General features: G+C 46.9%; 1 protein-coding gene across 1 annotated transcript; it reads right to left on the bottom strand.

Moving 5' to 3' along the window:
• Positions 1 to 4,259: 4,259 nt before the first annotated feature.
• On the bottom strand, positions 4,260 to 14,833 carry LOC120688870 (serine/threonine-protein phosphatase 7 long form homolog). Its single transcript, XM_039971226.1, has 6 exons — positions 14,588 to 14,833; positions 14,063 to 14,473; positions 13,656 to 13,957; positions 13,430 to 13,573; positions 13,138 to 13,216; positions 4,260 to 4,487 (listed from the first exon to the last, which is right to left on the bottom strand). The coding sequence occupies exons 1-6, from the start codon at positions 14,780 to 14,782 to the stop codon at positions 4,260 to 4,262; spliced, it is 1,359 nt and encodes a 452-aa protein (XP_039827160.1). The 5' UTR covers positions 14,783 to 14,833.
• Between the last annotated feature and the right edge of the window lie 53 nt (positions 14,834 to 14,886).

Genomic DNA, 14,886 nt, shown 5'->3' with positions numbered 1-14,886 from the left:
ATCCCAGGCTGACCGGCCTGGGAGAGGCCGGCCGGCCCCACTTTGCAGCGTCTCAAGCTCATATTTGGCTTGGAAGTTAAGAACAATCGCCATAACTACGTACAACTGACGCTCGGCCAAATACCGACCTCTAGCTAGTATAAATTGGCCCCCCATCCTCACTTGTGAGACACACCAAAGGAGTTCTCTCTTCTCACTTTTACTTTCTAGAGTAGATTAGGTAGTTTGGGACTTAGAGTCGAGTCGAGCTTGTCTCGGGATTCCGGAGTCGTCATCGGAAGTCGGGTATAAGCTCTTATATCTCTTCCTTGACATTTATCAATATAAGTTATATTCTTTATCTTTTCGAGTCAGCTTTACGTTCCGCATTTATTTGTCTTCTCAAGTTATCTTACTTGTGTGCGGAAGTAATTCCTCTTGCTTAGGCTTTGTACCTATCTTGTTTATCGGGATCTTATCTTACGGGTTTTCTCGCCCGGACTAGGGAGGCTCAAGTTAGTTCCCTAGGTTGAGGGGGATTTCTCTTGTTAGCTACAAGAGAAATCCTAACACCGAGAGTAGACGTGGTGTCTGAGCTCAGTGTTAGCTAGAAAGTGTGTTCCACCCCACCGAACCGTTGTGGTAGGCGGCAGGTGGTGATAGCCCTGTTCGTCCCTTGTAGTCCACCACGTTCGGGTGTTTTCATAGCAGTAGTTGCAGGTTGCCGTTGGACTCCCCTCTCAACCCTTTTTGAAGTCCTTCCTCTTCCAGCCGCCGAAGTAAGCTCTAGGTTCCCGATAACTAGTTAGAAATAAAGTTTAGTCTAGAGAGGCTAGCTCGATAATTTAGAAGTGTTTTAGGAGTCTTTCTCGCTCGTTGTCCTCTCAACTGCTTACCTCTCTAAGGATTAGAGTCTCCTGTGTTAGACAGTCATCATTGGCCATTATCTTATTTATCATATCAGGCTTATCCCCACTAAGTTAGTCGGTTGATATCTCTAGTAAAGGTTGTCATTCGATTCTCCGATACTCTTTAACCATAGTGCTTCCCTGAGGAAAATTATGATACCCTGGAATACTCCAATGTGAAGTGCTACAGCAATGATTCTGTGCGCGTGCGGAATCCATATTCTATTGAGCGTAAGAAACGCCAACAGTCACACCAAAGCAGAGCTATTGGTTGGTAGTGCAAAGGGGTTAGAAAACTTCGAGATGGTGAAGAAATCAGCAGAGGAAAATATATATGAGCGGTCTAAAGGATGTCCGAAACACTGGACCATTCTTCATTTTGTACTTGAGCTATTGACCCTAAAGGTTAAGCACAGCTAGTCAGACAGTAGTTTCAATGATCTCCTGGGTATGTTGGCCTGGTTGCTTCCAATGCCAAATAAAGTGCTTGCAAACATATATTGAGCAAAGAAGCTTGTCAGCCTGTTCACAATGGGTGTGGAAAGAATTCATGCATACCCAAATCATTGTATTTTGTATCGTGGGGACGATCTCAAAGACTTGGACAAATGCCCTGTATGTTCTGCAAATAGATACAAAAACAATGCTATTTATTATGGTGGCGATAATCAAAGTCCAGCAGACAGGAACAAAAGGAAGAGGAAGGGTGCAGCGAATAGTGTTGCAGAGCCACCAGATACTACTTTAGGCATATATGAGAAGCAGAGGCGAATTCCGGCGATGGTTATGTGGTACCTCCCGGTTGCTGACCGCCTTAGACGTTTCTTCTCCAACCCAAAGGATGCTGAACTGATGCTCTGGTGGGATTCAGATAAGCACAAGAAGGGCAACGGAAAGCTTCGACATCCAGCTGATGCTCGCCAGTTGAAGAAATTTTGTAGTATTATTTGGAATTTGGAAAGTACCCAAGGAACGTTAGATTTGCGTTGAGTGCGGACGGAATGAATCTGTTTGGTGACAGAACTAGCACTCACAGCACTTGGCCGGTGATCTTGACGATGTACAAGCTGCCTACATGGTTGTGCCAGAAGAGGAAATATCTTCTGTTGTCCATCCTTATACAAGGACCCAAGCATCCTGGCATCAATATTGATGTTTTCCTTGAGACTCTGATGCGAGAGATGGAAACTCTATGGAAGGAGGGTATCGATAGTTGTCCATCCTTATACAAGGACCCAAGCCGCTTGCCGGCCATCGCATGACACGACCAAACTCATTTGGCCATCCTCGTTTGGTCATCCTCGCATGACACAACTCGTTTAATGTCGCCTTCCGTTCAAGTCTCCCTTGCCGCTTGCCGGCCATTGCATGACACGACCAAACTCATTTGGCCATCCTCGTTTGGCCATCCTCGCATGACACAACTCGTTTAATGACGCACAAACTCGTTTGGCCATCCTAGTTTTTCTTGTATTCAAATATGTTTCTATTGCAATATATGACTTTATTCAAAATATCTTCTTATGCTTTGTAATGTAGAAGTTGTAAATGTCTCATCTATCGCCATCTTCCCCGCAAAGGGAAATTCCAATGTCGCAAGACAGGGAAATTGAACAAATCACATCTCAGGTTGACTGGGACGATGAGGCGACGCCAGAGTTGAACTTGGGGATGACGAAGGTCCCCGAGTAGGACAAGGGGCTTATGTAGCTGGAGTGTGGTGCGATGCAATAGATCCACATCCGTTCGGTCCAAGACAAAGGTGTTCATTGTCGGATATTGAGCCAGATTACGTTCCAAGTCCAGTTCGGGTAAGAACTTACAACCGAGCATTTATTATACATTTTCAAGGAATACGCGTAATAAGCTGTCGAATTTGGGTACGATCCATGTAGGATGCTCCGACAGGAAGAAGTAGACATCGAGGCCGACCTGCAAATGCAACAGAGGAAGAACTTGAAGGCAATAAAAGCTCTGGTCTGGAACCTCAAACTACTTCCTCTGGCAGCCAAAATAAAAGGAAACAGGGTCAGCGTGGAAGAAACAAATACCCCAAAGGCCAATGGTTGGTCAACATAGTTAGTGCAGCAGGCGAGCCCATAGAGCCTCCAGAGGTGTGCGCAAAGTTTCGGAATGCAATCGGTTCTATAATAAGAACAAAGATGGTTTTGGATCCAACGATCCCCGATTGGCCAACAGTTCCTGAGGGAAGGAAGGAGGCGATGTGGCAACTATTGAGCAAAACCATTATTTTGCCAAGAGAAACTCAAGATAGGGTCAGGCATTATGCTAACAAGATGTTGGGTGAGAGTTTCCGCCGATGGAAGAGTGAACTAAATACTAAGTATGTGAAAAATGGACGAACACCATTTGCGGATTATGGGGAATCACACCAGAACAATGGAAAGAGTTTGTTCGGCAAAAGAACACTGAAGAATCTCTAGCGCTAAGCAAGAAAAATTCTGATCTAGTAATGAGCAATGTACATAAAGTCCATCTTGGCCTGGCCTGGGTGGATACCAAAGGAAGGCCGATCAATGGCGGCATGAAAGAGAGGTTGTAATAGCCGCAGGGCAACCTGACCCTTTTGCATGCCTTACTAAGCGTGGCTGGTTCTGGCTTGAAGCAAGGAAGACTAAGATAGTGGAAGGCAAGCCACAGTTTGACAAACCCGAGACTGAAGCCGTCACACAAAAAATGTACGAACTTACGGAGCTTCAGAATCAAGGAAAGTTCAAAGTCAAAAGGGACAAGGATGTGCTTAGTACATCCCTTGGGACCAAAGAGCATGAAGGCCGCGTCAGAGGTGTGTCCTCAAAGTTGACCTTTAGGGAAGAATTCTAGGAGGACCGGTCTATCTACAAGAGGCATGACCGCTACAAGGAAGAGATGCTACAAGCGGCCGAGAAAGCAGTGGAATCAAAGTTTAAGGAAATCTTAGCACAAATAGCAGAGCAGCAGTCTGGGAAAATATGGATGAATCATTGCAATTGGGGCAGCAGCAGTCCGACCAGATGGTGACGATGCCCCCTCCGGTATTAGCCCAAGCGAATATGACCTGTGCTCAAAGCAGTGTTGCCTCAACCACATCACAACCATATTCGGTAGATTGTATAACAAGTACTACTCCATGCATGCTGCTCTATCCAATAGGCAGAGCTGGAAAGACGAAAGAAGTTGCCAAGGCCCACGTGGATCCTGTTGCGGGTTTATTTGATGGAAAACCAATCCCGCCCCTATATGCATTCGTGCGAGTGCAGGAGCTCCTGAAAACAAGCTATGAGGACAATGAGATAGACATCCCTACTTCAGATGGGAGGACCATGCTTGGACAATGCATTGGCATCACCATTCTGTGGCACAAACGAGATATCATACTGCTTGTTTCACCAGAAGGGCTGGCACACCAGACTCTACCAGCCCCGTCACCACGAGCTCCAGCATTGCCATGAGCTCCAGCATCTCCACCACCGGCTCTAGCATCACCACAAGCTCCAGCATCGCCACCACCAGCTCTAGCATCGCCACAACTAGCTCCAGCTTCACCACCACCAACAGCTCAAGCTTCGCCACCAGCAGCTCAAGTTTCACCGCCACCAGCTAAAGTATCATCACCACCACGAGCGCACATGGCACTGGCTCAGCCACCACCACAACAATGACTTGGGCAGTTGTATGTACCACGAGTGATACGGTCATACCAGAGGGACTCAGATATTGTAAATAAATGGCACGCAGCAAACACCAAGTAGAGGTCAAAGGATAAGGCAAAGGACAAGTCAAAGCATGTTTCAGATTCTAGTGCCACCAGACGACCGGGCGTTTCTGTGCCCCGCACTGACCACGAGTTCCGTCAGAAAATTGGGGTCGATGACATAGCAGATTTACCGGATTGCCCGATAAAATTTGAGTATGGTAAAGATTTTCTACCCCACTCTTTGATGGAAGGGGTTCCAGGTTTTATGAATAGGATGCATAGTTGGTACACGAGGGCATGTAGATTGGCCTCAGAACCATTTGGGCTCAGTACCCTCCCGATATTTTCGGATCACAAACTGAAGGTGTCACTGATATCATGTTCGATTTTCAAGACATCCAAGAAATGTTCCGCCTCCAAGAACTAAGCATAGAAATGGTCAGGCTCTGGTGCATGTAAGTGTCGCATCCAAATTAATATCTTATATGCAATGGTATATACTTATATATGCATACATATCTAATTAGTTGTGTTTTTTCATTCTACAGGATGCTACAACGACAAGCGGATATGATAAATAAGAAGATCGCGTTCCTTGACCCGATAGCTATTTGTGAGAAGCGCCATTATGGGCCAATGTTGTGGAACGACGACCACAATGATTTTAAGAATTGTAAAATGCGCAAGGAAATACTTGATGTGCGAAATGAGGCCCACAAAAAAATCATTAGGATAGTTGGTACCTACATATCGCTTCAGATGCAACGGTGGCAGGACAGGGATGTTATATGGGCACCATACAACTTTCAGTAAGTGTAGTCTCAATCATTTGGTATAATATGCACTTCCTTCGAATAACTGACTAAGAATTCATATATGATATTTTTGCAGAAATTATTGGATTGCATTTATGATACAGCCAAAGCGTGGATTTATGCTTGTATTGGACTCCGCTGATTTTGCGAATAGCAGATACGCTGAATTCGTAGCCATCCTCAATATGTTAGCAAAATCGTTATCCTCTACTTGGACATCATGCTAAATCTTACAAACATAAATAACTTCTTATTTATTTCTTTTATTTTTCATACAAAACAGGGCTTACAAGCACTACATTTACTAAGGAGGCGGCTCGTGGCATGACCCGCCCCTGAAAATTCTAGGGGTGGTTGGCCCCTTGACCCGCCCCTGGAAATGTTTTTACAGGGGCAGGCCGTTTACCTGCCCCTGGAAAGCATGATTTCTAGCTGCGAGAGATAGCTACGGGTGCCGCGCCCGCCCCTACAAATGCTGTTTTATCCGCCCCTGAAAACCATTTCTGCAGTAGTGTTGGTAACTAATTTATTAACTACACCTGCTAAGGGCAAGTATATTGGAGTCGTCTAATTGGCGGTCTCATGCAATGACATGTCATCTTAAGACGATTTAACAAACAACATCTACAATGGATTATCTTTTTAGTTGTCTCATAGTAGTACCATATGGTCCCCCAATTTGTGTAATCAAGAAAGGAATATTATAAGTACCATTACAACAACAACTCGTACAATGATGGGGAAGCGGTCTCATAGTTCTTAATGTTAGCTTATGAGGCGGTTGTTTCACAAAACAACAGTTTTGTTCTCTCTCCACCACATAATCAAAAAGTCTACGTGGAACTGCATGAGACAACCTATGAGACTGATGACGTGTAGCATTGTACTAACCCAACAATCTAAATGAATTTGATAACTGCATAACCTAACTAAACTTCTAAAATTAAGTAAATAAATTACCTAAATTATTTTGAATACAAGAATTAAACCTTGTTGGCAGGGAGCATGTCCCGGGGGCGCCGCTGTGTCGGGACACGACGCAGGCGGGGCAGGTGTGTCGTGGCCTAGCTGCACCGGGGCAGGCCGCCAGCGGGGCACGCGCACCGCGTCCTGGGCTAGGAGAGGGGTTGGGCCAAGGAGGGGGCCGGCCGCCGGCGCGCACGGCTGGGGTGCAGGGTTTTTTTACCGACCGGGCAGACCAAACCGCCGCCAGCCGGTTTCGGTAAACCGGACCGGTTTGACCGGTAATCGAAAAAAACGACCAAATTCAAATTCCAAACCAAAAACGACAGTTCAACCGGTTTGTACTGGTTAGCCGCCCGGTTAGGCTAGCAAACCGCTCCTGTTTGAGTGGTAAACGGGGATTTGAACAAAAAAACCGATGGTTTTAAAATGGTTCCCCAGTGTGAAATAAATGAAAATTTTAGCATGAGCTATGCACATATTAATGTAAAATACCACACCAAAGCAACAATTTATAATCATGCATACAAATATAATAGTAATAAGCGTGTATACAAATACCGTAGTCATAAGCGTGCATACAAATACCATAGTCATAATCATGCATACACTGATACACATCAATAAAAGTTCAACGTACGAATGGGAAGGCCCCCATTTGGGACCCGATTTGGTATTCGGCAGTGGACATCACAGTGATACCTCGCACTCTAAGAAGCTCAGCCTTGTAGTGTTGCCAAGTTTGGCCCGTCCACGCCGATGTTGTCTCCCATTCCTAGTATTCCGGGCGGCTGGCCGGCTGTGAACGCCGGTCGCGGCGTGGGGGCGGCGGAGGGGTCGCAGCGTGGGGGGCGGGTAGGGTTCTGGGGTGCGGTGTGAGTTCTGGGGTCTTCATAGGGTTGCCGGCGCATTCGGGCCAAAGTGGGCCTTAATGGGCCGGCCCATTTTTTTTCTTTTTCTTTTTTGGTTTTACTTCACATGCCCGCAAAGTATACTAAATGAATGAATATTTGAAAAAATTTGACACCATTAGATTCGTCGCAACTTGAAGTATTTTTAGGAATTTTTTCATTTTTTGGAATTCAAATTTGAAGTTTTGAATTGGGCCGGTTTCAAACCGGCCGGTAACGGAACCGGTCCGGGCCGGTTACACCGGTAACCGCGGTTTCCAGACCAGTTCCGGTCGGCAAAAAAAACTGTGCTGGGGAGTGGCAAGCGGAGGCATGGCGCGGGGGTGGGGGTGCGGCGCCTAGCGAGTGGAGCAGGCCGAGGCGGCAATGCGAGGGCGAGCGAGCGAGACAAGCGGCGAGGGAGTGAGCGAGAGGGGGCAAGCGCAGCTTGTATGGCGCCGATCTGTGGCGCCGAGCTCGGTGCCAAAATTCTAGATGCCGAGATTAGCTACATTAGCACCACGTCATAGCGCCACGTAATACCCGACTCCCCACCGTGGAGTCATAACTTATGGTATCGAGACGTGTAACCTTGGCGCTATGGACATGGTGCCAATCCCGTGGATCCAAAAACACAAATGGGTCGTACTAGGCACAACACGAAAAAAATCTACTCTAACCTAGCCCAGCCCACGACCAATAGGGTCATTGCCGATCTGACACGATGCATAGGGTCGTCGTGGCTGGGCCTGGACTCCGACCCACAGTGCTGACCCGGACCCAACACGACTAATGGGCTTGACCCTATGCAACGCGACTAATTTGGTCCACTAGCCGTTGTAGCGGTGGCCCGCTAGCCGTTGGGCTCCCCTGGGTATATTACCCGTCCGCGCCGCTTACCCCGGGGCAAACCCTAGCCCCCCGCTTCTGACTCCGTGCCTCCTCTCGAGTCTCGACGCTGCCTCCTCCTCTGCTGCATTGCCTCGCCTCCTCCTCTCCACCGCTGCCGCCTCCTCCACCGCCGCCGGCCGCCGCCACTAATGGCTTGCAACCCCGGCCATCTTATTTCCTCCCCCCTCGCGCACCTCCCCTCCTCGTCCTCTCTCTTCTTCCAGATCTAGAGCAACTTGTCTTCTCCCTATCCGGTCGGCAGTCCTCCGCCACCGCTGGCCTCCCCGGCACGACACGACTCTTCCTCTTATAGTCTTGTGCTCCTGCGTCCTCTCCATCTCCGGCTCGGCCCTCCATCACGAAACCCTATGGGTAAGCCGTGCCAATGGGCCGGCATGACACGACTAATCTTTAGTCATGTCGTGCATGGGTCGGCGGCCAGGCACGCAGTGCCGAGACGGCACGACATGACTAACTGATCGTGTCGAGTCGTGTCGTGTCGTGTCTTGTCTGAGTCGTGCCGTGCCATGCCTAATAGGTTAGGGTCGGGTCGTGCCGTGCCGGTCCATTTGGCCATCTATAAACACAAATCACTTCTTCAGAGGTCTAGATATGATTTTTTTTCATGAAAAGGGTTAAAATGTAAAAAGTACGGTTTGGCTGCGTGCCGTTGGGGCTCGGGGCTTGTCTTACCTCGCTGCCCTTGCGTCAAATGGAAGCTAAGCTCAGGAAGCTTTATTTTGCTCTAGATCGAGGTTGAGATGTCTTTAGTTCAATAGACGTCCGCAGGCCAAAGGGAAACTGTACTTGAAGCAAAACTTGGAGCTATCAGACATCTATTTTTCAATTCTCGTTGTAATGAGTTTCTATAGCACACTATACAGGGCGGAGGTATGTTGCAGACTATGGGTGGCTGCACACACAAAATTTCCATAGTTATTTATAATTTCTAAATTTTTATTATATTTGCTTCAATTTCATACAAGTAATATGAAGTGTCCCACCCCTCTATTTTCCTCTTGCCCCGCCCCTGACTATACATATTATATTTTGTATTGCTCCACCTCTGAATGTGGATGACATATTTAATAAAGTGGTCCAAGCAGAGGGAACAAAAACATGATCAAAACTTTATTGACAGGTCAGCAGCTTTTTATTGGGTAATTTAATTAGCTCACAAAACGAAATGATGTTGTATTTGATAAATGGCAATTAAAAAATTCTACGAATTCTATTTAGGATAACGTACCTCCCAGTTCCGATTTTGGACCCAATTGTAGAGCAGTGACTACCAAAAGAGTTGTTGATTTAGGCGTGCTAAATGTTGGAGGAGTCTACACTGCATTTTTTTTTTTTTGCTTCTCATGGATGACCAACTAGTTTCAGGATTAGATACGCGTGTGTTTTACAACAAACGTGATCGTGGATTGATTCATCTTGAGGTTGAAAGACCGGAATCTTCATTCATTATCTGAAAGAAAAAAGTCACATGGTGCATACACATATTATATTAATTAGTTTATTCTTCAATTATTCAACTGATTTCTTTTTCTCACTCGGAACTTGGGGAGTTTTTTTTAGATTAAGAAAAATATAGGGCCTTTACATCCACAAGTGGATGATTACAGCCATCAGACCCCACTAAAACAAAGTACTTAGCCCATAAAGTGCCACACTGCATTACAGGGACTTCAGCTACACAAAAAGATGAAGCAAGAGCCAACAAGTTTCAGAATTGGTGCCGTCTAGCTAGCAGCCGATCGAGCAAGCCTCGGTCCTCGTTCCATTTTTTCGGAGGCATCTATGCATCGCACCTGAGATGGGAATCCATCCCATCGCAGAAGGGCAGGCCGTGCTCTGCCCCACCCTTGCTCCCCCGTCTCCCCCGCCTCTCGCGCTCCGGCATTGCCCTCGGCGCCTCAGCTGCCGTCCCCCCTAACTGAGCTCGCCGCCGCTTTCTCCTCGCCCACCGGTTGTCCGGCCCCGGCCGGCCGGCAGCGCTCTCACGCCGCCGCGCCATCCGCCAGCCAAACCGCCGCCACCGCCTGGCTACCGCCGCCCGCGACCCCCTCCTCTATGGCCGGCGGACATAGATCACCCCACCCCAGCAACCCGGGATCATAAGGCCGCCGCCGCCCTCCACCACCCTGGCCACCGGCGACCTCGCCGGCGGCCGCTTCGCCCACCTACCACGGTACCACCCCTTCCCTCCCCCTCCCCTAGCTCACTGGCTGTCATGCCCCCTTTCCTGCCTCGAAGTAGAAGATGAACAGGGCTAGAGGCGGGCGTCGCGCGCTTCTGCGATGGCTCGGAGAAAAATCGCGCGTGCGATAAATAGAAATAGCTATTTTTTCGACCTGGAGTCAATTGCAAGGTTAATTCCCTATACTATAGTAGTTATGTTTAGTTCTTGTACGTACTACGTAACGTATCCTGCACCCGCCTGACAAGGCCGGCGCTTCAAAATCGATGGATGCATGTCGCCATCGAAATAAGTCCAGTTTATACAACACGAGCAGTCGAGCAATAAACTCTTGATTGCTCCATTCCGTCGTCGTCCCACTCCCATGCATTGCATACTGCTAGCTACCTTCTTTTTAAATAAATGCGCTAGCTCGATCCACATCAGCGTCAAGACATTCGGAAGCTATCCGTACGTGTGTCCTGTCGAAAGTCGTCTCCAAGTGTCAAAAAAGGGATTCACATTTTCTCAACCACTGCTGTTGCATGCACAATGCTGGTTAATGGATGGGAATCTCATGAAGTTAACTTCACCTGGTGAAGTGAACCGGCTAACAAGATCTCCATTGCATGCATGATCATCGCCCATTCGCCCTATCTAATATATAATGGTACCTCTTTAATTTGTTCGCTTTCAACCGTAGGAGAAAAAGTCCCCCCGTGTTGTCTGGTTGGTTGCCAGATCGATCGGTGAATGAGAGTAACTACACGTTAGTTTGATTTTACCGTGTTCGATAATTGATTATTAGTTCTATCTAGACTGGATGTGCTAATTAACCGCATCAATCTTATCGTAGTTCCGTTACGTTGATTTCGAGTTGATACTTGATCCACTAGACCAATTTTGTTTACATTTAGAGGTTAGACTTGTCAGTAAAATGAATCAACATGTTTATTATCACTCAGAAACAGAATAAACTTTTAGGTGGTATTTTATAGAATCAAATTTCTTTTCGTTGGTGAACTCTCAGTGCTATGAAACAAAATGTCCCCTCAATCAATTAGGCATGGCATTATAGTCAGATTATAACTAGCAATTCAATAGCTTCATCAACAATCCAAGGATAATGTTATTATGAAAAAGAAGCTTCCATTTACTTTAATATGAAATAAGGTTCCAGCCTCTGCACTAATAAGGTACATGCATGTAGCCACTACAGAAAAAAGAAAGGAAACCCAGGCAGTACTAAAGAAAAAAATAGAGACAGGTAAAATCGTATGGGAAATCCTTCCGTGGACACAGGGGCAGGTGCGCACGGTCATGTTGAGTGACGCGTGGATTTAGTTACAGGACATACTAATTAGTTTAGACGCGGGTTACTTCAACACTTTTCCCGTCACTCGATAACAGGCCTAGGTGGTCTATAACAAGTAGGGGTGCACGGGAGCAGCTTTGCGCGAGATAGTGGCCGTAGGCGTCTTTTTTATTTTTATATTTTTTAAAAATACTTTTTACAGAAATATATTTTCGATTTCACAATTTACAGTTTTATACCCCTACTGCCCGGCAGGGGGCGGCAGGGGCTTATATGTAAATAAAAATAATTTTTATTTGCGCGGAGGCCTTTGGCGGGAGCCTGCCGCCCCTCCACTGGGCGGAGGGGGCCTGCCGCCCGGCAGGGGGCGGCAGGCTCCCCCTCCCCGCAAAATTGCAGCAGTGGGCCATTAGATGTGGTTTTAGATATTTTGGATACAAAAAAAACCATTAGTAAAGTACATGAATATGAAAAGTATAAGTTAGCAATTCATACACATACGCAAATGAGAACGAAATAGGTGATGCATGAGAACGAAATAAGTATAACATGATGACATGTCCATAACAAAAATACAGAAACAGCTAGAAGCACCTCCTAATCACCCCGGCCATGTCGACCTCTTTTACTCTGAGCGTGGACGTGGTCTGTATAGTAGGTGTGTCGCTCTGGAGGCCCTACGTCTCTACCTGGACGTCCGGTGGCCACAGGTGTCTGGAAGGTAGGATCGGCCTGCTGGTTAGGTGTAGAAAATAACCGACTCCAATCTTCGAAGTTCGCCTCAAAGGTATCCTGTGTGGGTCCTATACAGTAGCAATTAAGATATCTTAATCATCGTCTTATAAGTCATATATTTGGGTACATATTCATCATACGTACCTGTTGGTGGTGGATACAAAGAAGGACCCATATCAGGAAGCTGGTGGTGCGATCCTGTAAACCGTTCAAATTATTTAAAATATTCATAAAAATAAGAAGAACATGATAAATTCGGGCTACGGATTATGTATTTACCTTGCGTTCCTTCTGCTGTAGCCGTAGGGTAATACGAAGAAGGTCCCGCATCATATAACTGTTGTGATCCTATATGTAAATACAAAAGGAATTAGACTTCATACCACAATTAATTGAAATTAAGATATGGACTATATGTTTACCGAAAGGTCGTGGTGGTGCCTGTGTTGGTTGAAATGACATCCCTGCAGCTGGTGCCATGGTACTAAACCGAGTCCCTCCGTGAGGTTGATAAGGTGGGTGTGCATCACCTGTATGGACTGAGAATTAATTGTTAGCTTCAAAGTAGGAAGTCAGTAAGTATCCTCACGTACCTGGATAATGCTGCTGAGACCAATAAGGTGCTTGGGAAGGCTGCTGCTGTGTGGGACCACAAGGAAACGAGGTCGAGGCTTGAGACGAACCGTACGAGTCCTCGTACGATGTCCGGCTACCAAAGGCTTCAAGCATGGAATGGGCTCTTTGTGAAACTCGGGTCCAGACCGACTCTTTCTCATTCCTATCCATCATAGATCCCACTCGAATCCTCATCAAATTCGTCCTGGCATCTACGTCCATCAACCTGCACATTTCAAACCATTTCAAACCGCAAGCAAGAAAAAGAAAGACATTAACACTGTAATCCAAAGTATTTGAAAAGCGATGATAACTTTGACTCACCGCCCCAGCTAATGCCTCATCCCTATGTCATGCGTAGCCATCCTGTGGTGTCGCAACATGCGGCTGTGGTTGCATGTCAGCATATATCAAGCGGCAACGAGTCTGAGGCTGGTACCAGCTCAGGTACGCCCTATACAAAGCCTCCGTGTGTGCAGGGATCGCAAGCACCATGTTCTCCTCTGCCTGGTCCCAGCCATCGACCCAAGGCTGCACCCTTGTCACCCACATGTTGGAGAAGGTTTGACCAGTCCTCGACAAACTAAATATTGAAAACAATTTAGTCAAATATGATTAGTTAACTATACAATGCATAGCCACTGAAATGACATATGAATTGTTACCTGTGGTCATGGCGTTCGACCCGATCCAATGCTGACGGCACAGGATACAACTGACTTTGACCGAACTGTCTCCTGACTCTGTCTGGGCAGTGAGCCTCAATGTAAACGTCGTACACCAACGCTGTAGTTGTCATCCAAAAGGCCTGGTCCTGAAAGCAAACCGAAGATATCCCGATCGGTGCACGAGTGTTTATAGCCAACTCGGAGTAGGGCTCCCACACGACGTCTTCAGGTGTCAACCGATCAAACTCAGCCACAAATTCAGGATAGGCCCGACGAGATTGTACGTGGGCCCAACTCTTCTGCACAAAATTAATAATAATATGTACCAATAAGAAATACAAAGAGGGTCAAACAAAGCAACAGAATTGCCAACAGAATAGTACGAGTAGCAGTCATTTCCGTACCTGACGAGCGTACCAGAGAGTCCCCATGGTGGGCCTATCGTCCTCGGTGTCACCGTACATATCCAGCTCATACGGTGAGTGGTCGACAATCGGGCGACCAATTGATATCCTCTCGTACGACCAAAGCTGTAGCAGAATCGGACAACCTGTAAGAATTGCATTGTGCTTATTTTGCACCGATGCCTTGCAGAGGTCACGGTACGTGGCTGCAAGTACCGCTGAACCCCAACTGTATTGAGGCATTTCCTCCACAGCTGCCTCTGCGATCTCCTGTGCGTAAGGAACAAGTACCCTATCCACATAGGCCTCGTGTGAGTTGTTGAACATTATGTATCCAAACAACCACAACAGGTATGCCTCAAAGGATCGAGTGACGCTATCCTCATCAGCATCATGTGCCAAATTGTCGGGCTGCATAGAAAAGATGAATATTTATGAGTACGAGATCAATTATAAAATAAAACCATAACTGCACTAGTCAAAAGCATAACTCTAACATTAATCGTAACAAAACAAGGTATGTACCTGGAACTGCAGGATCCATGACTTGGCAGGCCCTGTTGCTTTTGGGTGCTCTTCTACATCAATCGCGATGTCAATATTTGCAAAACGCTCTTCTAGATCGTCCAACCACGTAGGCGGGACAACGCGAGGCCCTACGGTATCCCCACTGATAGGAAGACCCAGCAGCATCGCAACGTCCTGTAGGGTCGGTGTCATCTCCCCACAAGGGAGGTGGAATGTGTGTGTCTCAGGCCTCCATCTATCAACCAGAGCCGTCATTAGGTACCTGTCCAGCTTTACTGAACCACTCTCAGCAAGAA

Source organism: Panicum virgatum, chromosome 9N, assembly GCF_016808335.1.
Source record: "Panicum virgatum strain AP13 chromosome 9N, P.virgatum_v5, whole genome shotgun sequence".
NCBI classification, from domain to species: domain Eukaryota; kingdom Viridiplantae; phylum Streptophyta; class Magnoliopsida; order Poales; family Poaceae; genus Panicum; species Panicum virgatum.
The sequence above is the reverse complement of the archived record's forward strand: the minus strand, read 5'-3'. Positions and strand labels throughout refer to the sequence as shown.